The 26,585-nt window shown below is 46.5% G+C and overlaps 1 protein-coding gene across 11 annotated transcripts in view; it reads right to left on the minus strand.

Moving 5' to 3' along the window:
* The window catches only part of apc (APC regulator of WNT signaling pathway), a 388,865-nt gene that overhangs the window by 105,579 nt on the left and 256,701 nt on the right, over positions 1-26,585 (minus strand). For all 11 annotated transcript variants that reach the window (XM_070883858.1, XM_070883877.1, XM_070883847.1 and 8 more), the window contains one exon: positions 2,478-2,586. In XM_070883858.1, coding sequence (XP_070739959.1) covers positions 2,478-2,586 — 109 coding nt within the window. The remainder of the gene's footprint in view (positions 1-2,477; positions 2,587-26,585) is intronic.

Consider the following 26,585-nt stretch of genomic DNA (forward strand, 5'->3'; position numbering starts at 1 on the left):
TCCACCCCCCGAAGCTAAAGGACAGGCTGCACGGTACCAATTTCAAAAATTAGAAGGGGAAACTTTCACTTTTTTTGCGTAGTCAGGTCCCCAAAAACGGGCATAACTCTTGAGATACACCAAAAAACGGCATTGGGAAAAATTGAGCCCAGAGTAACAGTTCAAAACCACTTTTCAAATGAGTTTACATAATCTAACACATTAATACATGACATCGACATGAACTTGCACGAAATAAAAGGGAAAAATAAATCACCCACTTGCCCACAATTCCCAGATTTAGTGAATTCAATTTCATAATTTGCCATGGTGAGTTAAGAACTCACTTAGATTCACTATGGAGGGCAAAGACAATGCCAGGCTCCTCTTGATGGCAAAATGACTTCTCCAATTTCCTTTCTTTGTGCCCCTCATCTTGTCTCCCAATACCAACTGTGCGAAGCTGAAATAATTCTTCCCGTCAAAGATTAAGACCATAGGCTCTGTTGCCTCAGCTGCATCTTCCCCATCCCTGACCACCGTCCCCCTGCCCCACAGCCCATATCCTTCCCCTGACCACATTACTCTGAAGCTTCTACCCTCAGTTCCACCCTAACAAAGTTTATCACCTCCATGAGACCCACCTCTTGTGCACGCGACTACTTTGCCACCCCCTTCTTTCTGAAGTCCTTGAATGGGTCATCGGCATTCAGCTATTTGCCCACCTCTCATCACTCCCTCTTTGAATTCCTTCAATAGTTTCTGCCTCTATACAGCACTGAAATATTGTGGTCCAAGTCTTGGTGTTTGACCCAGTCAACCACTCCATTCTCCTCCTAGCTCCTGTGTGGTCCACCTCCGTGGCACTGCCCTAGTTTGGTTCTACTCCTACTTGTCCTCACAAAGTTAGAAGATCTCTGCAATTACTCTTTGGACCCCTCTTGCTCAGTCATTATGTGTCTCCAAGGCTACTTTCCTGGTCCCCTTCTTTTCTTTGTCTACATAATTCATAGGCATGAGGTCAGCTTTCCCTTATATGTTGACAAAACCTAACTCTACTTTCTAACAACCTGAATTCGTCAACCTCCATTGTACAGTTCAACCGCTGGTCTAGCATTTAAGTCCTGAATGAGCAGGAACCTACTTCAACTCACTAAAACCAAAGCCAATCTATTTTGCTCCTGACAAACAAATTGACACATTAGTCTGATTGCTGAGGGAGCACTGCACTGTCGGAGGTTGCGTCTTTCATATGAGACGTTAAACCGAGGCGCTGTCTGCTCTCTCAAGTGGATGTAAAAGATCCCATGGCACTATTTCGAAGAAGAGCGGGGGAGTTATCCCCGGTGTCCTGGCCAATATTTATCCCTCAATCAACATAACAAAAAAAACAGATTATCTGGTCATTACCATATTGCTGTTTGTGGAAGCTTGCTTGTGCGCAAATTGGTTGTTGCGTTTTCTACATTACAACAGTGACTACACTCCAAAAGTACTTGATTGGCTTTAAAGCGCTTTGAGACGTCCAGTGGTTGTGAAAGATGTTTTATAAATCCAAGTCTTTCTTTTTCTTTCATTCATTTCTCTCCTTGGCTGCTTGTTCACAGCGAGACCAGTGTTGCACAACATCAGGGTCCTGTTCGACCCTAAGCTGAACCTCAAACCCTGCATCCTAGCCATCACCATGACCCCCTATTTTCACCTATGCAACATAGTCCACATCTGTCCATACATCTGTTGGAACTCTTGCCATAGCTTTTTCTGTCTCCAGACTTTAGTAGTCCAATTGTCTCTTTGCTGGCCTCCCGAGTTCTCCCCTTAATAAATTGATACTTACCTAAATGCCACTGCCCACATCCTACCCCACACTATGTCCTATTTCCAGACCACCTCTGTCCTCAAACATTAATCGGCTCACTATCCCATAATGCATTGAATTCAAATTATTTGCCCTCATCTATAAGTCCCAACATGGTTTCACCCTTCCCCATCTTTGCAATTTACTATTAGCTTTTGCACACATCCTTTGATCTTCTGCCGCCACCCTCCCTTACAGACTTCTCATCGTCCATGACATCTTTAGCAATAAACCCGTCAGCGATCTCAGTCGCACACTCAGGATTCTTTCTCTAAAGCCTTGCTGTGTCTTCCATTCAACAGTCTCCTCAAAATCTATCTCTGATCAAGCCTTCATATGCACCACTTCTATCTTTTCTCCCATCACTGCTTGGTATCTGGTAATTTTCATCTCTGGCGATGTCTCATGAGATTCAAGGTGCTAGAAATGTACATTTTTCATATTGTAATGCCCTTGGTCACAATGGAACAAGCTAAAAGGTTCTAGGCAATAATGTTACACCAATATAATGCAATGAAAAATTACAGATTGGAGCTTATTTAGCTAAAAAATACAGGAACGTTTACAAAATTACATGTTCCTTTCGATATAACCAATTACTTTATGGAAAAATAATTAGCAAAAATTCAGCTTAACTTACATTTTCTGTGAGAGGGAGATTATCGATCCTTTTCGTGAGATTTTGAAGCTGCGCATAGTACCAATCTTTTTCCTTCTCTTCCTTTTCAATCTCAGCAAGTAATAAAGACCTTACAAACAACAAGAAACTGTACAGTTACAATGCACTTAACTTACTTCTGGAACAATTAAACAGTTAAACAAGTCATGTAAAGAAATATCAGTCTGTGGATAGATGAAATTCCCTTTTTATTTTCTCTCATTAGTCTCCCATGGCATTTCTCACGTTAATGTAATCGTCATGCTGTTTTGTAAAGACAGCCACTCTGTGCCATGTAACGCACAATGTATTATTCTTGTGCTACGGTGAAACTACACCTTATCAAGACACAGGGGCCAAAATTCACTAGCACCCCGTTTGGGGGCGGTAACCGATGCGAGGCAGGACTTCCTGTGCCTGGCGCAGAAGTCCCGCCCCTGCCTCGAAATTGGAGTTACCGACCCGCGCCCGACATTGCGTTCCACTTCCTCTTGGGGGCGGGACCAGGGTGGTAAGCGCGCGAATTTTCCAGTGCTATGCGGAGCGCCCCTTAGTGCTGGTGGGAGAATAGGGTCCTCCCCTGCAGTTACAGGGGAGGGCACGCTGCGAGCTCTGCAGTGGGGAGAGGGGCCACCACTTCTCCACCGGGGAGCAGGGTGCTGTGGCAGCAGCCCGGCACAGAAGCAGAGTGCCGGGCTACAACACTGCAGCACAGACCCTGCAAAATATTCAACGAAAAGCTAGACCGATAAGTCGTCAATTAAAAAAAAATGGCGAAACACACGTCCCCTTTAACTTTCGCCCCACGAGCAAACTGCGGCCCGGTTCGCAAGTGGGGCGCTACCCAATTTCTGCTCCGGGGCAAAAACGGGTCACTGCGCATGGCGATGACGTCATCATCGCAAGCTCAGCAGATCGGGGTACTGCCGGTTCGCGCCTCCGCTAACTCCCGTACAATTTTGCGGGAGGCGGCAGCGGTTAACGATGTGAATTTCTACCCCTCAAAGTCTAATTGTTGTTAAGTAAGCAGAGTCTCAGGTTAATCAGAGTTTAATAATTGACGGGGCGCCTCAGCAGTCTCAAAGAGCACTGCCAGCACCAGTTCAACCCTCTCGCGATCGCCTCCCTCCACCCCCCCACCGACATTCTCTAGGGTTGTTGCAGCTGCCCAAATTGATGTCTGCTTTGCTGGCGAATGGTCTGGAGTGCACAGCAGCCACGTACAGATCGGTGGTCTAATTTCAATCAAGCCTTGGGCCAAACAGTCTTGGCACAGGAATCGTTCCCTGCGTTCAGTTCATGCCAGTAGGTTGGTGCTATCCAATTTCTCTCCCGTGGGGTCTGGTTCCACATGTATGCCGATTACACTCGGTTCGACTACCTGTCCCAACCCTGCAATAACTGTGTTCCCTAAACGTCTCCAACCACTTTACCTCTCCTCCTTCAAGATGCTCCTTAAAACCGACCTTTTTGACTAAAGTTTTTGGCCACCTGTCCTAATATCTCCTTACGTGGCTCGGTGTCAAACTTTGTTTGATAACACTCCTGCAAAGTGCCTCAGGATGTTTTACTACGTTAAAAGTTTTATATAAATGCAAGTTGTTGTTGTGTTATCACACTACTCGTCCAGCATCCAGTCCTGGATGAGGCGCAATTTCTTCCAATTAAACATTGGGAAGACCAAAGCCAATGACCTGTCTCTGCTGCAAATTCCGTGCCATTCACCACTGATTCCCTTCCCCTGCCTCCCCACCCCTACCATCTATCATTATAGCTTGAAATCAGCTGTTGGCAACTTTGGTGTCTAACTTAACCCCGAAATAAGCTTCTCACTCCATACTGCCTCCGTCACAAAGACTGCTAACTTCCATCTGTGTAACATTACGTCACTGCCACTGCTTCAGCCCATCTACTGCGGAAATCCTCATCTATGGCTTTGTCTCCTCCAGACTTGACTATTCCAAAGCTCATGGATGGCCACATCCACAGCTGTTCCTTGGTTAATCTCCCATTATCCATTTTCCATAAGCCTCAGCACATCCAAAACTCTGCTGCACGTATGCTATCCATACCAAGTCCCGAACACCCATCTTCTTATCAGAGTTGAGGATGATTTGCTTCCACACTAATATGAGTTCTCAGGCAACTGATGAGACCAATGTGGGATCTACAGTCTCTGTCACAGGTGAGGCAGGTGGTGGTTGTCGGGATGGGTGGGCGAGGTGCTTGGGTTGTCATGCGCTCCTTCCGCTTTTTGCGTTTGGCTTCCGCGTACTCCCGGCTTAGAGATTACAGGTGTTTGGCACCTTCCCGGATGCTTCTCCTCCACTTTGAGCGGTCTTGGGCCAGGGATTCTCAGGTGTCGATGGGGATGTTGCACTTTTTCGAGGCGGCTTTGAGGGCGTCCTTGAAGCGTTTCGTCTGCCCACCTGGGGCTCGCTTGCTGTGTCGAAGCTCCGAGTAGAGCGCTTGTTTTGGGAGTCGTGTCGGGCATGAGAAAGATGTGGCCCATCCATTGGAGCTGATCGAGCGTAGTCAATGCTTCAATGTTGAGGATGTTGGCCTGAGCGAGAACACTGACATTGGTGGTACTTCTCTCGTGCTTTGAGGTGCCTGCTGTACATAGTCCATATCTCTGAAGCATACATGAGGGCGGATATCACTACTGCTCTGTAGACCGTGAGCTTGGTGCCAGTTTTGAGATCCTGGTCTTCAAACACTCTCTTCCTCAGGCGACTGAAGACTACACTGGCACACTGAAGGCGGTGTTGGACTTCGTCATTGATGTCTGCCTTGTTGAAAGTAGGCTCCGGAAGTATGGAAAGTGGACCACTTTGTCCAAGGCCTCGTCATAAATCTTGATAGTCGGAGCAGTACTCTGTGATGGGGGCAGGTTGGTACAGAACCTGTGTCTTACGGATGTTTAATGTAAGGCCCATACTCTTGTACGCTTCGACAAAGGTGTTGACGGTGGTTTGGAGTTCGACCTCCGAGTGTGCGCAAATGCAAGCGTCGTCTGCATACTGTAATTCAATGACAGAGGATGGGATGACCTTGAATCTGGACTGGAGGCGACAGAGGTTGAACAATTTCCCATTTGTTCTGTCGATTAGCTCCACTGCAGCAGGGAGCTTACTGAGCATGAAATGGAACATAGCAGCAAGGAAGATTGAGAAAAACATTGGCGCGATGACGCAGTCTTGCTTGATCCCGTTCCGCACATGTGTTGGGTCTGTGGTGGATCCATTGGTCAGAATCACGGCTTGCATGTCTTCGTGAAGCAGGCGGAGGATAGTGACAAACTTTTGAGGTCAGCCGAATTTGAGAAGGACACTCCATAATCATTCACGGTTAACAGTGTTGAAGACCTTTGTGAGGTCAAAGGCAGCCATGTACAGAGGTTGATGCTGCTCGCTGCATTTTTCTTGGATTTGACGCACGAAGATGATCATGTCCATTGTGCCCCTTAGTGGGCAGAATCAGCATTGCGACTCTTGGAGAAACTCTTCAGCCACTGGGAGAAGGCGATTAAGAAGGACTCTTGCAATGACTTTTCCTGTGGCAGACAGCAGGGAAACTCCTCTGTAATTACCACAATCGGACTTGTCACCTTTCTTGAAGATGGTCACGATTATGGCATCTGTGAGATCCCCTGGCATGCTCTCCTCCTTCCAAATGATTTCATGGATTCACGCAATAGTACTTTTCTGCCATGCTTTAGTACTTCGACGGGGATTCCATCTGCTCCTGAGGCCTTGTTGTTCTTCAGTTGTTGGATGGTCTTTTCAACCTCATGCCGGGCTGGGGTTGTGCTGAGGTGGTGGCGGGTAGCATGCTGTGGGATGGAGTCGAGAACATTCACGTTGAAGATCAAGTCTCGGTTAAGGTGATCTTCGAAGTGCTCCTTCCAGTGGGCACTGACTGCTTTTCATTCCTTAATGAGTACTTCTCCGTTCTTGGCCCTCAGTGGGGTAGGACCTTGGGCCGTAGGTGGTCTTGACTGCGCTAAAGAATCCATGTACGCGTGGTTGTCGGCTAGTTGCTGGGTCTCCTGCAGTTTTTCCACCCACCATTTGTTCTTTAGGTTACGAGTTTTATGTTGGACCTTGGCCTTCAGATGTCTATAGAGCTGCTTTCTTGCTCTCAAGTTGTGATGCTGTTTCCAGTTCAAGAATACCTTGCATTTGCTTATTAGCTCCTGGATCTCCTGGTCGTTCTCATCGAACCGGTCTTGATATATCCTGGTGAAGTGACCAAGCATCTCTTCACAGGTGCTAATTATGGAGGCCTTGAGGGCAGACCAGGCACTGTGGACACTCTGCGTCTCCGTCCTCACTGGAAGCCGGCAGCTTGGTTGTGAGGCACTTGCTGAACAGGGCTTTCTGAGCAGGGTCTTTGAGTGCTCCAGCATTGATTTTCCAACGGTAACGTTTCTGTTGCTGCTGCTGTTTTGGAGCTACATTGATGGAAATAACAGGGCTGATTAGGCGGTGGTCAGTCCAGCAGTCATCAGCTCCCGTCATGGCGCGGGTGAAGCGGACGTCCTTGTGGTCCCTCGCTTGGACGATGACATAGTCTAACAGAAGCCAGTGCTTGGAGCTAGAGAGTTGCCATGAGGCCTTGTACTTGTCTCTCTGATGAAACAAGGTTGGTTATGACAAGACCATGTTCTAAGCATTTCGTCAGGGGGAGGGCAACGTTGGAGTTTTTCTACCGATCACATCTCCCCAGAGGTCTGTGTCATTTCCAACTCTGGCGTTCAAGTTGGCAAGGTGGATCAGCTTGTCGCCCGTTGGAATCGGGACAGGGATTGTTTAAGGCTGGAGTAGAATTTCTCTTTGGTCTCATCTGCAGCTTCCAGGGTTGGGGCGTATGCACTGATGACCGTAGTGCACTGGTTCCAGGCTAGGGTGAGCCGAGGGGTCATGAAGCATTCGTTTATCCCGCAGGGGGTGTGGCTAAGACGCCCAAATAGCTCATTTTTTATGGCGAAGCCTATCCGATGGAGGCGGCATTCTTCTTCTGATTTGCCTTTCCAGAATCTGGTATATCCACTACCTTGGTTCCTCCAGCACAGTCTTTGGCCACCTGAAGAAAAGAGTGTTCGAAGACCAGGCCCTCAAATCTACCACCAAGCTCATGGTCTACAGGGCTGTAGTAATACCCGCCCTCCTGTATGGCTCAGAGATATGGACCATGTACACACCTCAAGTCGCTGGAGAAATACCAACGATGCCTCCGCAAGATCCTACAAATCCCCTGGGAGGACAGACGCACCAACATTAGCGTCCTCGACCAGGCCAACATCCCCACCATTGAAGCACTGATCACACTTGATCAGCTCTGCTGGGCAGGCCACATTGTCCGCATGTCAGACACGAGACTCGCAAAGCAAGCGCTCTACTCGGAACGCCTTCATTGCAAACGATCCAAAGGTGGACAGAGGAAACATTATAAGGACACCCTCAAACACTCCCTGATAAAGTGCAACATTCCCACCGACACCTCGGAGTCCCTGGCCAAAAGACCGCCCTAAGTGGAGGAAGTGCATCCGGGAGGGTGCTGAGCGCCTCGAGTCTCATCGCCAAGTGCATGCAGAAAACAAGTGCAGGTAGTGGAAAGAACGTGCGGCCATCCTCCCTTACCCTCAATGACTGACTGTCCCACCTGTGGCAGGGACTGTGGCTCTCGTATTGGACAGTTCAGCCACCTAAGGACTCATTCTAACAGTGGAAGCAAGTCTTCCTCGATTCCGAGGGACTGCCTATGATGATGATCCTTGAGCTGGACTTGTCCTGCCCGCTGAGTCTCGCTTAGGGTGGCGATGACTATGTCGAATTGTCCGAGTTCCCGGGCAACGATAACAGTATAGTGTTCCAGTCAGTCGCTGTTGGGATTGTCCATGAGGGTCCTGATGTTCCAGGTCCTGAACATTTTAAAGGGTGGAAGATGCCTGTGCGTGAATTCTTTTAACGTGGGGTGGCCGTTGCACACCAGCTACCACACGGGCTTGACAGAGCAAGGTCTTGGTCCAATGGCAAGTGGATCCAAGACAACAGGAGACCAGGCTCTGCTGCATGGGCCGAGCGCGCGCACACAAATATTCCTACTGTTACCCTCCCTCCTTCCCACAGGTCCTCTCTCCCTCGGTTTCAGAGAACGCCGTCCGTGTCGACCTACCGACCTCGCTGCTGGCCTATATGCTGCACCTTCCCTGGGCCACGATCTCGTTGCTGGTCCACTCCTGGGCCTCGGCTTCGCTGCTGGGTCCCGACCTCGCTGCTTTGCCCTGAACTCGCTCCTGGGCCCTGCACCTCTCCCGGGCTCGTTCTTCACGACCTCACTCCTGGACCCCGACTCCACTGTTGGTAAGATCCCACTCCCTCCCTCGGTTCCCACGATTGCTCTCACCGTTGCCGGCGAGTGTGAATGTCGCCGATTCTTGCAGCCTGCAGTCCCCCGATGCAGGGCCCTAGGTCGTTTTTTTTTCTCGTCGCTCGCCGCCCGATGCTGTCGGATCGAGTTGGAGCTGAGCGGGAGAGGCCAGCAGCAAGATCGGGGCCCGGGAGCAGCGAGGTCGGGGCCCGGGAGCAGCGAGGTCGAGCGAGGTCTGGAGGAGCGAGGTCGTGCCCAGCAGCAAACGAACACCCATCATCCGTGTGCTCGCTGACATATATTGACCCCAGTCACTCAAATTCTCGAAATTAAATTCCTCATCCTTGCCTTTAAATCCATTCAATGACTTTGTTCCTCCCAATCTCTGTAACCTTCTCCAACCCTATGCGTATGCTACGTTCCTTCAACTCTGGCTTCTTGTGCATATCCCAATCCTTTTGCCCCACCATTGGTGACCATACCTTCAACTGTCTAAGCCTGAAGCTCTGGAATTCTGAAACCTCCCTTTCCTCCTTTAAGACCATCCTTATAAACTACTTCTCTTTGACCAAGCTTTTAATCATCACTGCTTATATCCCTTTAGCTCGGTGTCAATTGTTGTCTGGTTACACTTTTCTGAAGGGCATTGGGACATTTTTCTGTGTTAAAGGTAGTGTATAAATGCAAATTTTTGCTGTGAATTTCAGCCTCGGTGACAGTGATGTCTTTTCCCTTCGCAACTCATATTCATGACCACCCCCTTGACCTTGCAATCTCTTGTGGCCTTGCTATTCCAACTGTGTCAATTAAAGATAAAGCCATCTCTGACCATATCCTTGTATCTTTCTTGACACACATCCCCCTTCCACAATCCAAAACATTACTTCCTTCTACATCCGCCCCTGGAAAAAACTCTCTCCAAACTCTCTTACAATTGCACTTCTCAATTCAAAACTGTCCAACCTTTGGCTCTCTTTCAACGATGACATTTCTGCAGCCAGCGATCTGCTCAACCACACCCTCACCACCACCTTTGATGCCCTAATCCCGTTTAAAAAGATTACTCTCTCCCACACTGGCCATTCCCCCTGGTACAACCCTAATTTTCGCTCCTTCAAGTCAAAAGGGCACAGACTTTAACGGATGTGGTGGACAACTGGTTTAGCCAGATCTGGCTCGAACACATAAAAGATTATCGATTCCAACTCTTGTCTACAAAAACTGCTCACTATTCCAGAATCATTCTGGATTGCAAAAATAACCTCCGGCTACTATTCTCTACTGCTAACCGTCTCCTTCAACCCTTCTCCCCTAACTCCACCACACTCAACTCCAACAAGTATGAGGAGCTCATGGACTTCTTTGTCTCAAAGATTGAGACCATTCGATCAGCTGCCTCTGTGAGTTCCCTTCTTTCACCTAGCCCACAGGACCAAACTTCATCTGAGGCTCCCACCTGCCCTCGCCCGAAACTCACATCTTTCTCTAGTTTCTCTTTGATCTCCCCAAGCTCATCTTTGTCCATGAGACCCACTTCCTGCTGCATTGACCCTATTCCAATTAAACTGACCACCCAATTTGCTTTTTTGGTTCCTATGTTAGCCGACATTGTTAATGGTACTTTCTCCTCAGGTACTCTTCCCCTCTCTTTCAAATCTGCTGTCATCACCCCTCTCAAAAAAACAATCCTTGGTCCGACTTTGCTTGCTAGCTATCTCCCCCATCTCTAACCTCCCTTTCCTGTCCAAAGTCCTTGAACGTATTGTCGCCTCCAAAATCCGTGACCATCTTTCCATGGATTCAATGTGTGTTTCGCCCCTGCCATAGTACCGAAACAGCTCTCATCAAAGTCACAACTGACATCCTCTGTGTGTGATAATGGTAAACTATCCCTCCTCGTCCTTCCGGACCTGTCTGCAGCCTTTGACACAGTTGACCACTCCAACCTCCTCCAATGCCTCTCCACCATCATCCAGCTGGGTGGGAATGCACTCACCTGGTTCCATTCTTATCTATCTAATCGCAGCCAGAAAATCTCCTGCAATGGCTTCTCTTCCCACTCCCGCATAGTTACCTCTGGTGTCCCCCAAGGATCTGTCCTTGGCCCACTCTTATTTCTCATCTATATACTGCCCCTTGGCCATATCATCCGAAAACATGGAGTCAATTTCCACATGTACGCTGACGACACCCAGCTCTACCTCTCCACCACTTCTCTCGACCCTTCCTTGGTCTCTAAATTGTCAGATTGCTTGTCTGACATCCAGTACTGGATGAGCAGAAATTTTCTCCAATTAAATTTTGGGAAGACCGAAGCCATTATCTTTGGTCGCCGCCACTAACTGCGTTCCCTAACCACTGACTCCATCCCTCTCCCTAGCATCAATCTGAGGGTGAACCACACTGTTCACAACCTAGGTGTTACATTTGACCCTGAAATGAGTTTCCAGTCTCATATCCATGGCATAACTAAAATCACCTTTTCTCACCTCCGTAACATTGCCCGCCTCCGCCCCGCCTCAGCTCAGCTCTTCCGCTGCTGAAACCCTCATTCATGCCTTTGTTACCTCTAGACTTGACTATCCCAACTCACTCCTGGCTGGCCTCCGACATTCTACACTACGTAAACTTGAGGTCATCCAAAGCTCAGCAGCCAGTGTACTAACTCGCACCAAGTCACGATCACTCATCACCTTGCGCTTTTTGACCTACATTGGCTCCCGTTTGAACAATGCCCCGATTTCAAAATTCTCATCCTGGTTTACAAATCACTCCATGGCCTTACCCCTCCCTATCTCTAATCTTTTTAAGCCTCACAACCCCCACAAGATGTATCTGCTCCTCAAATTCGGCCCTCTTGAATATCTGTCAATATAACTGCTCAACCATCGGTGGCTGTGCCTTCAGCTGTTGGGCCCTAAGCTCTGGAACTCCCTCCCTAAACCTTTCCGCCTCTCTACCTCTCTTTCCTCCTTTAAGACACTCCTTAAAACCTACCTCTTTAACCAAGCTTTTGGTCATCTGCCTTAATTTCTTCTTTTGTGGCTCAGTGTCAAATTTATCTGTTTTGTCTTGTAACACTGCTGTGAAGCACCTTGGGACGTTTTACTATGGTAAAGGCACTATATAAATAAAAGTTATTCAGTTATTATTAACCTCCTCAAACACTACAGTGTATGCAGATTAAAGTATGGGACGGTTGATGAGCACTGGCAGACATTTAAGGAGATATTTCATAACTCGCAACAAAAATATATCCCAATGAGAAGGAAAGACTAAGAGAAGGGATAACCATCTATGGCTAACCAAGGAAATAAGGGATGGTATCAAATTGAAAACAAGGGTATACAATGTGGCCAAGACTAGTGGGAGGCCACAGGATTGGGAAACTTTTAATAGCCAGCAAAGAACGACTAAAAACAAGCACAAAATATTTAAAAAAGTTAGTAAGAGTTTCTACAAGTACATAAAAAGGAAAACAGTGGCTAAAGTAAATGTTGGTCCCCTACAGGATGAGGCTGGGGAATTAATAATGGAGAACAGGGAAATGGCAGAGAAGTTGAACAAATATTTTGTATCGGTCTTCACGGAAGAAGACACTAAAAACATCCCAATAGTGGATAATCAAGGGGCAATAGGGAGGAAGGAACTTAATACAATCACTATCACTAATGAAGTAGTACTCGGTAAAATAATGGGACTAATGGCGGACAAGTCCTCTGGACCGGATGGTTTACATCCTAGGGTCTTAAGTGGCTGCAGAGATAGTGGATGCATTGGTTGTAATCAACTAAAATTCTCTGGGGCGGTCCCAGCGGATTGGAAAACCGCAAATGTAACGCCCCTATTTAAAAAAGGAGGCAGACAAAAAGCAGGAAACTATAGACCAGTTAGCCGAATATCTGTTGTTGGGAAATTGCTGGAGTCCATTGTTAAGGAAGCAGTCGCGGGACATTTGGAAAAGCATGATTCAATCAAGCAGAGTCAGCATGGTTTTATGAAAGGGAAATCATGTTTGACAAATTTACTGGAGTTCTTTGAGGATATAACAAGCAGGGTGAATAAGAGAGGAACCAGTGGATGTGGTGTATTTGGATTTCCAGAAGGCATTCGATAAGGTGACACATAAAAGGTTACTGCACAAGATAAAAGTTCACGGGGTTGGGGGTAATATATTAGCATGGATAGAGGATTGGCCAACGAACAGAAAACAGAGTGTCAGAATAAATGCGTAATTTTCCGGTTGGCAGTGACTAGTGGGGTGCCACAGGGATCGGTGCTGGGGCCTCAACTATTTATAATCTATATTCATGAATTGAATGAAGAGACAGAGTGTAATGTAGCCAAGTTTGCTGATGATACAAAGATGGGTGGGAAAACAAATTGTAAGGAGAACACAAAAAATCTGCAAAGGGTTATAGACAGGCTAAGTGAGTGGGCAAAAATTTGGCAGATGGAGTATAATGTTGGAAAATTGCAAAGTGCTGCAATACACAGGGACCTGGGGGTCCTTGTACATGCAACACAAAAAGTTAGTATGCAGGTACAGCAAGTAATCAGGAAGGCAAATGGAATGTTGGCCTTTATTGCAAGGGGGTTTGAGCGTAAAAGCAGAGAAGTCTTGCTACAACTGTAGGGTATTGGTGAGGCCACACCTGGAGTACTGCATAAAGTTTTGGTCTCCGTATTTAAGGAAGGATATACTTGCATTGGAGGCTGTTCAGAGAAGGTTCACTAGGTTGATTCCGGAGATTGACTTATGAAGATAGGTTGAGTAAGTTGGGCTTATACACATTGAAGTTCAGAAGAATGAGAGGTGATCTTATCGAAACAAGGGGGCTTGACAAGGTGGATGTAGAGAGGATATTTCCATTCATAGGGGAAACTAAAACTAGGGGACACAGTCTCAGAATAAGGGGCTGCCCATTTAAAACTGAGCTGAGGAGGCATTTCTTCTGAGGATTGTAAATCAATGGATTTCTCTGCCCCAGAGATCTGTGGAGGCTGGGTCACTAAATATAGTTAAGAAGGAGATAGATAGATTTTTGAGCGATAAGGGATTAAAAGGTTATGGGTAGTGGGAAGGGACTTGGAGTTGAGTCCATGATCAGGTCAGCCATGATCTTATTAAATGGCTGAGCAGGCTCGAGGGGCCAGGTGGCCTACTTCTGCTCCTATTTCTTATGTTCTTATGTTCTATGATTCCTCCAATGTCGAGCAAAATGGGACTGATCTTACATAGTTCTATTTCTAAATTATTCAAAAGCAGTCAGTGCAACACCAAGAATAGTGTCTTTTCCCTCCCCACACTATCATCTGCAGTGTTCCCCAAGGATCGATCTTCTATCCCCTCTTTCTCATCTATGTGCTGCCCCTTAGTGACAGCACCTGCAGGCATAGGGTTAGTATGGCAACTAACTTAGGCTCCCTAGGTGGTGAAAAATGTCTACAAATCTCAAAAGCCTAATTTTAACTATAATGATGAATTTAAGTTCTATCCTCGCACTCACCGAGAGTGGACTGAATTTACTACTTTTATGTAAATCAAAAAGCAGCTGCACATATACCTGTAGCTACTTATTGCAAAAAGCTAATGAAACATATTTCTGTCAATTTAGTTGGTTGAATGTTATTGAAGACTTGAGATATTGAAATATTTTTAACTCCAGCCAAGCTGTTCCAGTACGGCTACAACACTGGCATCTCGCTCACAATGTGGAAAATTGCCTAGGTATCACTTGTCCACAAAAAGTACGCCAATCACCACCCTACTCTCAATCATCTGCAAAATGATGACAGGAGTCAATAGTGCTATCAAGTGAATAATTACTCACCAATAATCTGCTCACCATGTTAAGTAAACTGTACTACTCAGACTGCACAATCCAAATTCAGCTTCAAGAGTCACTGCACTAAAGCATCAAATCCAAGGTCAGGCATTGAAAATTCAAAAAGAAAATTCAAATATAATGCTATTGTGAAGTATGTATTGTTTTATTTAATCCCTGATTTTGTAGATTAGAAATTTAAGTTATTGAGACAAAATGGCAGATAAAAACAATTTCAAATAAAATTTTGGACAACTTGTGGGAACCTGGTGACCAGAATTAGAGTGATGAGTTTACACAGGAAAAATCTATTATAAATGTGGACATAGAAATTTATAATGAGAAAAAACTGACACAAAGTGTGATAACAGGAAGTCATGTTTTGCAGAAAAAAAGTGCACACAGAAATAAGATTTTTAATAAGATATTGTAGACATGGTGTTGCTGATGGTGAGTCAGAGGAATCGCTGCTTTATAATAAAAGGGGCATTTATGATATTGCATAATTTCCTTTTTTACCTACAACTGGCCACCAAGGAAACTGAGATGCGAATATCATTGACTCAGTTGGAGATTCTGAACAGCAACATTTTGGTTTGGCAAGCACATGATGGAGTTAAAAATGTTATTTGTTAGATGATATTATATATATATGTATATATTTAAAAACAAATATTATAGAACCAAATTGTTCCAGTACTTTGTGTTTCGAAAGATAAATAAGATAAATATATTGCAAGTATCTTTACTGCCAAACTATAAGTGAACACGTTTTGACATGATCCAATTGTATGGCCTGATTGGGTAGGGTGTGTGGAACAAACTTCCAGATAGAGTAATGGAGGCAAAAATCCTGCAATCATTTGAGAAACAATTGGATGGTACAATGGTGGGGGTGGGGGCGATGGGTGTTGTTAGAATTTCACTGGATGGATGTGGGAGGAGGGAAGGGCATGGGTTTGAGAGGGAGGCTATGGACCTCTTACCACTCACCCTTGGGGAGGGATTGGCGGTGAGGACGCAGCAAGGTGGTAGTGGGCAAATGGATAAAGGTGCAATGGTGAAGAGAGGTGACAAGGAGCAAGAGGGAAGGGAGCATACAAAATGTGAGGGGATTCTGCGAATAAGGAGAACTGATTGGAGTGATTTGTGATGGGAATGGGAAGGGATTTTGGAAATGCAAATAAGTAATGTGGCAGCAATAGAAACTTGGTGAGGACATGGGAAGGGAGCTGCAGAAGGCTGCAAGCCACATTTTCACCACAACTGCCATTCGAAACTGTAGCCTGAAGATCCCAGTCCTCCCCTTCATGGCCATGCCTTTCATCTTCACTGCCATGCCCATCACCATTTCTTAAGATGAAATAAACCAATAAAGAGAGAGAAATGGAAGAGGAGCAGTTGGCAAAAGAGAAGGGAGAAATAGAAGTGGTGCGGTGGAGAAAATGAGCCACGAATAGTTGCAAACTGCATCTGGAGTAAGGGTTTCAGGGAAATTGCAGCCCTTAGTAACTCCCTTCCCATCCTCACCACCAATCATTTGTGCTCCTCCCACTCCTGTGCTCTCATCACATCCCCTATGCCTTTATCTTCCTACTATCCATTCCCTATCCAACCACTCACTCGCCTCTGCTATGCTTAACTTTTCCTCTTTGAATGACTCAGCTTTGTTTCCTCGCCTCCCCTTTGCTCCACGGTCATTCATCTTAACTCTCAATCCACTAACTAACCCAAGGCAAGAGTAGCCCTCATGCTCACCCAGTTTCTCTTATTTCCATCTCCTAACATCCGTTCCTATCAGTTTCCCTGAGGCTTTGATTTGCTTTTAAAATTCAACTTCCAACTCTGCAATTTTGAACAGACGTTGTTATAGCCTTTGGCCATATTGTAGACTACAGAGAACAGATTAAAGTACACAAGATGGAAGAGCTACAAGTATTAAATCATCCAAAAGAACTGTCAGTGATTTATCAAAGCTGATCATGAGAATATCTTCCAGTAACTGCATGATCTGTGGTACTCATTTAGAAGATGTAATGTGGCATGCACTTTCCTCAGAAAAATCTCATCAAAGGAGCTACTTTCAGAAGCAAAAACCTTAATGGTCTTTCCGTCACATAAAAGATCAAAGTAGCCTTAAATCCGGTATAGCTAATCACTCCCTTGATTGAAGCTGCTGGTGAAGTCATGCCACAAGCAAGTTGGAAGAAACAGCATCATTTGGATAAATTTCAATATTGAAACCAATTTTTTCCATTTGCAAGTCTTCTGTTGTAACCACACCCCTATCTTACAGCACTGGAAGGAAATAGTTTACACAGTTGTGGACAATGTCAGTTTTTAAAGCAGTTGACAGGATGTGCATCTCTCCAAGTTATTTCCCTCCATTATGTAAGACAGTTGGCCAGGTCAGAGAATAATTCCAGCTGCTGTAGTGAGGTATATAGAACACAGGTTAAAACTGGTCTTCACTGGGGCACAGTAATGCTTATATCCATCTAGTATTCCAAAAGTAAGCTTCTAGAATGCTGGAACACGAGACACAGATATGGATGTGCACTGTCCTCTCGGTTTACTCTTGTAATTTTACATAGCACTGAATTCTGTTGTAGGGTAGCACTGAGCAGAAGTCAGGCAACTCTACATGGGGTGGGGGAAAGCAAAAGAAGGGAGGTATGGCTCTGGATATATTTTCCACACTGTTGGTGTTCTGACAGTAGATTGCCTATCCTCCTGACTGCAGTTCACGAGCGGTCTGGGAAGATAAGGGAAAGGGCAATGCAGTGGAGGTTATGAAATGGGGTAAATGGAAAAGAGAGCGCGCGCATGATAGTGCGCATAGTGATAGTGAGAGCATGAGTGACCTCATTCTCACAAGAACAGTACAAACATTAGAGAAAAACAACAAGGCGACAAGGAAATGCAGATAACAAAGGTAGATTTGCAAGATACCAAATTAAATAGAACCACAGAAGTTTTCAGTCCAGAGACAGACCATTTAGTCCATTGTGTTTGTGTCGGCCCTATGCTAGAGCAATCCAAAACTAATCCCACTTCTCTCTCTCTCCCCATAGTCCAATATCACCTTCTGCTTCAAATGTTTATTCAATTTTCCCTTAAAAGGTGCAATGGGGCCCTGCTTCAACCACTTCCCGTGGAAAAGCATTCCATGTTCCAACAGCTTCAGTGTAAAGAAATTGCTCCTAATCTCTCCGAACTCTTAGTGACCATTTTAAATTAATGACCCTGCATCAATGGATCCTTGACCAGAGGAAATAGTCTTTCCCTTTTCACTATCAAAACTCTTCATTATTTTAAAAAGCTGTGTTACATGTCATCTTAGCCTTCTCTGCTCCAGTCTTAGTATCTCAAGATGTATGCCAGCAAGTACATCTTACTTAGATAATGTGCTCTCGGCCATTAAATACTATACTTTTTGACTACATAGAAGCTTTTCATTGACAGGCCTTTGCAGTATATGTTTGTGTCTCAGCAGTTTACAGGAGACCATCACTGGTATTGATGATCTCTCAAGTACACACCTGCAGACAATGAATGTGGAAATGTTAAGCACAAGGATGAAAAAAAGAATCAGAGAAGAATTTGCAGAAAAAATTGAAAAGTGAAAGCTGTCAAAGTATTAAGCTCAGTATTACTTCAGGTAGGACTGCCACTGCTCCCTCAATGGCTCAGTATATGCACCATAGAGGATCCTTTACTCTGATATCATTAATTAATCTGGTCTCATTGCACATTACCAGATCCAAAGTCTGTTTATTGGTTGGTTCCACAACGTATTGTTCTAATAAACTGTCCCGAATACACTCTATGAACTCGTCCTCAAGGCTCTCTTTGCCAATTTGATTTGTCCAATCTATATAAAGATTAAAGTCGCTCACGATTATTGCAGTACCTCTTTTACAAGCCCCCATTGTTTCTTGATTTATACTCTGTCCCACAGTGTAGCTACTGTTAAGGGGCCTATAGACGACTCCAACCAGTGACTTATTTCCCTTGCTATTTCTAATCTCCACCCAAACTGATTCTATATCTTGATCTTTTGAGCCAAGATCAATTCTCTCTACTGTACTGATCGCATCCTTTATTAACCCACCTCCTTTTCCTTTCTGCCTATCCTTCCGAAATGTCAAGTACCCTGAATATTCACCCAGCCCAGTCTACCCGTCAAATTTCTCTTTACGAACATCTGGGGACTTGTGCAAAAAATGGAACTGGTCAAGCAACAGCCTGACATAGTCATACTCTCAGAATAAGATCTTTCAGCCAACGTCCCAGAATTCACCATCACTAGGTATGCCCTGTCCCATCAGCAGAGGGAGGCGACAATTGGTTTCAGACTCTTGGAGTCCTCCACATTGACTTTGGACCCCATAAATCCTCATGGAATCAGAACAAACATGGGAAGGAAATCTCCTAATTACCACCTACTGCCCACTCTCAGCTATGTTGAACATCACTTCGAAGAAGCACGAAAGGGTACAGAGTGGGGGACTTCAATGTCCATCACCAAGAGTGGATTGGTAGTACCAATACTAACCGAGCTGGCCAGGTCCTGAAGGACACAGCTGCCAGGACTAGGCCTGTGGCAGGTGGTAAAAGAACCAACACGAGGGGAAAACCAACTTGACCTTGTCCTCAGAAATCTACCTGTCGCAGATGCATCTGTCCATGACCGTATTGGTGGGAGTGACCACCGCACAGTCCACACTGAGGACACTCTCCATTGTGTTGCGTGGCGCTACCATCGTGCTAAATGGGATCGATTCAGAACAGATCTAGCAGCTCAAAACTGGGCATTCATGAAGCACTGTGGGCTGTCAGCATTGTATTCCAGCACAATCTGTAACCTCATGGCCTGGCATATTCTACACTCTACCATCAAGCCAGGGGACCAACCCCAATTCAGTGACGAGTGTAGAGCATGTCAGAAGCAGCAGCAGCAGGCGTACCTAAAAATTATGTGCCTGGTGCTACTCTTGGCATGAAGAACACAGGAATACATACATCCTAAACAGCATACTAGACAGAGCTAAGGGATTCACAACCAAAGGAGGTCAAAGATCTGCATCCATACCACATCCTGTCATGAATGGTGATGGACAATTAAGCATCTAAGTGGACAATTAAACAATTAACAGGAGGAGGAGGCACCATGAACATCCTCATCCTCAATGGTGGCGGAGCGGAGCATGTGAACACAAAAGACAAAGCTGAAGCATTTGCAACCATATTCAGCCAGAAGTGCCGAGTGGATGATCCAGCTTGGCCTCCTCCAGATGTCGCCATGGGCCCTGACAACATCCCGACTGTCGTGCTGAAGACTTGCGCTCCAGAACTAGTCATGCCTCTAGCCAAGCGGTTCCAGCACAGCTGCAACACTGGCATCTACCTGGCAAAGTAGAAAATTGCCTAGGTATGGCCTGTCCACAAAAAGCAAGTCACATCTAATCCAGTCAATTACCGTCCCATCAGTTTACTCTCAATCATCAGCAAAGTGATGGAATGTGTCATTGACAGTGCTATCAAGTGCCATTTACTCACTAATAACCTGCTCACCAACGCTCAGTTTGGGTTTTGCCATGACCACTCGGCTCCAGACCTCATTACAGCCTTGGTCTAAACATGGACAAAAGAGTTGAATTCCAGAGGTGAGGAGAGAGTGATTGCCCTTGACATCAAGGCAGCATTTGACGGAGTGTGGCATCAAGATGCCTTTGTAAAATTGAAGTCAATAGGAATCAGGAGGAAAACTCTACCGTGGTTAGAGTCATACCTGACGCAAAGGAAGATGGTGGTGGTTGTTGGATGTCAATCATCTCAGCCCCAGGACATTGCTGCAGGAGTTCCTGAGGGCAGTGACTTAGGCCCAACCATCTTCAGCTGCTTCATCAATGAACTTCCCTCCATCATAAAGTCAGAAGTGGGGATGTTCATTGATGATTGCAGTGTTCAGTTCCATTTGCAACTTCTCAGATAATGAAGCAGTCCGTGCCTGCATGCAGCAACACCTGGACAACATTCAGATGTGGGCTGATAAGTGGCAAGTAACATTCGCGCCACACAAGTGCCAGGCAATAACCATCTCCAACAAGAGTCTAACCACCTCTCCATGACATTCAATGGCATTACCACCATCAACATCCTGTGGGTCACCATTGACTAGAAATATAACTGGTCCAGCCACATAAATACTGTGGCTACAAGAGCAGGTCAGAGGCTGGGTAATTCTGCGACGAGTGTCTCACCTCCTGACTCCCCAAAGCATTTCCACCATCTGCAAGGCACACGTCAGGAGCATGATGGAATACTCTCCACTTACCTGATGAGTGCAGCTCCAATAGCACTCAAGAAGCTCGAGAACATCCAGGACAAACCAGCCTGTTTGATTGGCACCCTATTCAGCGCCTTAAACATTCTTTCCTTCCACCACTGGCGCAGTGTGTCTGCAATATGCACGATCTACAAAAAGCACTGCAGCAATTTGCCAAGACCTCTTCAACAGTACCTCCCAAACTTGTAACCTCTACCACCTAGAAGGACAAGGACAACAGATGCATGGGAACACCAGCATCTGCAAGTTCTCCTCCAAGTCACACACCATCCTGATGTGGAAATATATCGCTCTTTCTTCATTGTTGCTGGATCAAAATCCTGGAAATCCCTACTTAACAGCATTGTGGGAGTACCTTCACCACAGGGACTGCAGCGGTTCAAGGCGGCGGCTCACCACCACTTTCTCAAGGGCAATTAGGGATGGGCAATAAATGCTGGCCTTGCCAGTGACGCCTACATCCTGTGAATGAATAAAAAAAAGGAACAAAGTGTAAGCTGGGACTTATGGCTGGAGATTTCCCCAAGTCTTGTATAGAGAAGCGATGATGGAGAGATCTGGAAATCGATTGCTGGGGTATAGGGATGAGGGGTGTGGGTACAGTGGGCCTCAGGCTCTAGGATTCTGTATTAAAGTTTATGAAGGATACTATCAGGAATGTCAGCAAAATAAGCAATGGAGCAAGTTATTTTTGACAATTATGAAACACCTATAATAATGCCACTACTCAAGCAACTATGGACCCAAGTTTCCACAAGAAAAAAAACGGGCGCCCCTCCGAGCTGGGCGCCTGTTTCTCGCGCCTAAAAAAAAAAATTGCGATTCTCGAGCGTTCTGCAGCTCCTTGTCTGCCTGGCGCGACGTGCAGGGGGGCGGAGCCTACACTCGCGCCGATTTTGTAAGTGGGAGGGGGCGGGTACTATTTAAATTAGTTGTTTTCCCTGCCGGCAACGCTGCGCGTGCGCGTTGGAGCGTTCGCGCAGTGTGAAAAAAACATTGGCACTCGGCCATTTTAGAAAGTGCTGCAGAAAACGTGAAGATTTGTTCTTGGACCCCTGCAAAGGCTTGTATTTTAATTTTATTGATATTTCTGTGTGTGAGGGAGTGCTTTTAGCAGCACTGCTGAAGAAATCACCTGCTGAAATCAGTGAGTTCAGCTTTTCACTGCTAAACTTGCAGTACCTGTGCCTGCAAATTAAGGACTGTGTTTGGAGAAAAAAAAGTGCCAATTCAACTTTGCAATGGGTCAACCTCTACCAAGAAAAATAATTTCTTACATGAGGAAGTTGAGATATTAGTGAATGTAATTGAACAGAGATGGCAGGAGCTAGATACCAGCAACAGAGGTCGCATAAAAGTGCCACCAAAAGAAATGAAGAAACGCTGGAACCAAGTTGCAGAAGATTACTGCGCAGTGGTGAATACCAGGAGATCTGGAAGTCAGTGTAAAAAGAAATGGCACTACCTTGGTCAAGTAGTTAGTGTAAGTAATATTTCCCATTTTTAATTTAATCGTAATTGTAACCTGGCTATCTGTATGTCCCACCTTGCAGACTGACACTCTGTAAAAAGTTATATTTTACTCTTTGCAGAAGAAATTGGCCCACAACAAAAGGGAAGCAACTCAAACAGGAGGAGGCGTGCCCAATCTGCATCCACTGACACCCTTGGAACAAAGGGTAGCTGCTATGATGAGTCGAACATGGAGAAAAGCAATCGGTACAGCACAAGCTGGGCCTGCACGCGAGGAAGAGGGTAAGTCCTGAAAATGCATCGTGGCCCTTTAAATCAACCTGCTGCCTGGCCTGCTATGTGTGAGAGTACTCATGCCACCCACCCGGGCCTCTCCCTTGCTGTTAAGCATTTGACTGTTTTGATGTATTTTGCAGAACATGATGATGATGATGATGATGATGATGATGCTGATGCTGCTGCTGCTGCCAACCCTGAGGATCCCGAGGGTACAGAACAAGAACCAGTACAACTAGCTGTGGACGATCCAGACTGGATGATGGCAGCGATGACTGAAATGTCTGCAGGGGGGAGCTTCCAATTTAATGTTTATGAGCCCCCATCAAGGGGCATCAGAGTTTCAACCCCTAGCATAGGTCTTGGTCCCACCTTCCATGCTTTCGCTTCCGATGTTGCGGGTCCCAGTGGTGCTGCTGGTATAATGCAGCTTTCTACAGTCACTGCACTACCGTCCCAGCCTACGCCTCCCTCTCGCATAGGTTCTGGTTCCACCTACTATGGTTTCGATTCCGACGCTTCGGGTCCCAGTGTTGCTGCTGATATCATGGAGCAGTTTACACCCATTCGTCCAACATCCTAGCCAAGGCTCGCACTCGAGTGCTGCCGTCTGCAACACAGAGCATCCCACCATTCCAGCCCGAGCCTCTCCCTCCAGTTTAGCCGTCTGGAACACAGAGCGTCCCACAGTCCCAGCCTGCGCCTCCCTGTGTAGTGGTGCCGCTTGCAACACCGAGCATCCCACCGTCCGTGCCCGCGCCTCCCAGTGTAGTGGTGCCACGAGGCAGACCCAGGCAGAGGAGAAGGAGATTGGAGACACGCTCTCCTGAGATGCAGCATGCAACAGATGCGGCTCAGGTTGTGGCATTGGCTATGGAGACCAATGAGCTTACCCGATCACTCATCGGTGGCGTCAATGCAGTAGGTGAAGAGTTGACGGGCCTGACGGGAGAAATAGCAGTAATGACACGGGAACTTAGGGAGGGAATGTCCGAGGGAGTGCAATCGACGGCACAGGTCATCAGGGAGGGCATGCAAATTACGGCACAGGCCATCAGGGAGGGTATGCAAGTGTCGGCACAGGCTGTCAGGGAGGGCATTCAAGTGTCGGCACAGGCCGTCAGGGAGGGCCTGGTTGAGGTAGCTGCTGCAATAAGGGCACACAGCCCAGCCAATCAAACGACATCCCCATGAGGAAGTGAACATTCACTGAGATGTGGATGAGACATGGTTGCAGCCTTTCTTTGCTGCTTTTGTTCTTGTTCTTGATGTAGCTGTAGTACCGTTTTTCAAATTGAAATTGTTTTGTAAGTTTCGTAACTTTACAACATATAAGTGATCTCAGGGTTTTCAAGTGATCTTATAGTGTAAATGCTCGCACATTCTGTAAATTATTTAATTTTGCATCTAAAAAGTGATCTTGAAGTTTAAGTGATCTTCAAGAGTCATATTAAAAAGTATAGTTTGATACAACAAATATTTTATTAGAGTGACGTTAACTTTTCAATAAAATATTTTTTCATTAAAACTGTTTCATGTTCCATTAACACAACACAACGCAGGAACAACTGCAAAGAATAAACATGTCCATATGCAAAAGTGTTCGCAGAGCCCTCAGGTATCAGTAGTTGAAGCGTTCACGGATGAGCTGCTGACGTAAGGCTCGAGCAATCATTAAAGGGGCACGATGGACGGCCCTCTTCCGACCTCGTGCTCCGGCATCAGGCACTTGCATGCTTTCCTGATTGTCATTATCATCCACATCCTGGTCTTCCGTAATACTATCATCATGCACTGGACCCTCACGTGGGTCTTCGGGTTCCACTACCAGCTCCTGCTGCCTCATGATGGCTAAGTTATGGAGCATGCAGCACACAACAGTGAAGTGACCGACCATCTCAGGAGAGTATTGCAACTGTCCTCCGGAATGGTCCAGGCATCGGAATCGCTGTTTCAATATGCCAATGGTCCTCTCAATGATGCTGCGGGTTGCAATGTGCACCATGTTGTATTGATGGTCAGCTTCTGTCCGTGTCACGCGTAGAGGTGTCATGAGCCAGGTGGTCAGGCCATACCCTTTGTCTCCCAGTAGTCAGCTCTGCCCTTCTGGCTGCTGCTCAAACATGTCAGATAGAACGCTGTCGCGTAGGATGAACGCATCGTGGGTGCTGCCAGGGTATCTCGCATCGACTGACATGATGCGCTGCTTGTCGTCACACACGAGCTGCACATTGATAGAGTGGAAACCTTTCCTATTTCGGTACTGCTCAGAATCCTCCACAGGTGCTCACATGGCTACGTGGGTACAATCAATGCAGCCCTGTACCTTTGGGAAGTCGGCAATCCTGAAGAAGCCCACAGCCCTCTTATGGATCGCTTGTGCGTCATTGGGAAATTGATGAAGTCATTCCTTCGCGCATAAAGTGCAGCCGTGACCTGGTAAACGCAGGTATGTATTGCACGTTGAGAGATGGCGCACACATCTCCAGTTGTAGCCTGAAACGATCCCGAGGCATAGAAAGAAAGTGCAGCTGTTACCTTCACTTCAACAGACAAGGCAGTTGTCCTTCTGCTTCTGGGCTGCAAATCTGCTCTCACCATATCACAGATCTCAGTGACAATTTCTCTGCGAAAACGCAGCCTTTTCACACAATCAGCCTCGCTCATGTCCAGGTACGAGCGCCTGGTTCGATATTGTCGATGTGGGTAAGGTCTCCTGCCCATCAACCTACGGGCTTCGACGTTCCTGTTGCGGTGAGGTCTAATCAATTCTCTCCTATGCAGTGAATTGATGGCGAACCATTGCATAATATGTGGTGTTGACAATGCAGCACCCATTCTGCAAATGTAAATATAAAACTGTCGATGTGGCTGCCTCTCCCTGTCCAAATGGCCTCAGTCCCCCTCACAGCTCGAAGCCTGCTGCTGTATCTTTGGCTGCCTGCCTGCCCCTCCCTCTCTCTCCCTCCCCCGTTAGCGGGAACATCGCTGAGCTGACTAAGGCTTCCACCTCAAGTGGAAAGCTGTTTGCTGCCTCGTTACTGCCTGCCCCTCCCTCCCCCCCCCGTTCGCGGGAACATCGCTGAGTTGACTAAGGCTTCCACCTCAAGTGGAAAGCTGTTTGCTGCCTCGTTACTGCCTGCCCCTCCCTCCCCCCCCCGTTCGCGGGAACATCGCTGAGTTGACTAAGGCTTCCACCTCAAGTGGAAAGCTGTTTGCTGCCTCGTTACTGCCTGCCTGCCCCTCCCCCCCCCTCCCGTTCGCGGGAACATCGCTGAGCTCACTAAGGCTTCCACCTCAAGTGGAAAGCTGTTGGCTGCCTCGTTACTGCCTGCCCCTCCCTCCCCCCCCTCCCGTTCGCGGGAACATCGCTGAGCTGCCTGAAGCACTTTCACACAGGTAGGAAGATGGTTTATTTAATCTTTTCTTGGCTTATAAATGTTTATTCAGGTTGGATTTATTTGTATAATATTTGTATAAGTATAAATAAGGATTTATTGTCGAATTTAATGAGTTCCCTTCCCCTTCCCTTCCCCGCCCCCCCCCCCCCCCACCTCGTTCTGGACGCCTAATTTGTAACCTGCGCCTGATTTTTTAATGTGTAGAACAGGTTTTTTCAGTTCTACAAAAATCTTCACTGGCTCCATTCTACTTTAGTTTGGAGTACATTTTCACTGTGGAAACTTTCAAATCAGGCGTCAGTGGCCGGACACGCCCCCTTTTGAAGAAAAAAATTCTGTTCTAAAGTAGAACTGTTCTACCTGACTAGAACTGCAGAAAAAAAAT

This window comes from Pristiophorus japonicus, chromosome 1, assembly GCF_044704955.1.
Source record: "Pristiophorus japonicus isolate sPriJap1 chromosome 1, sPriJap1.hap1, whole genome shotgun sequence".
Taxonomy (NCBI): Eukaryota; Metazoa; Chordata; class Chondrichthyes; family Pristiophoridae; genus Pristiophorus; species Pristiophorus japonicus.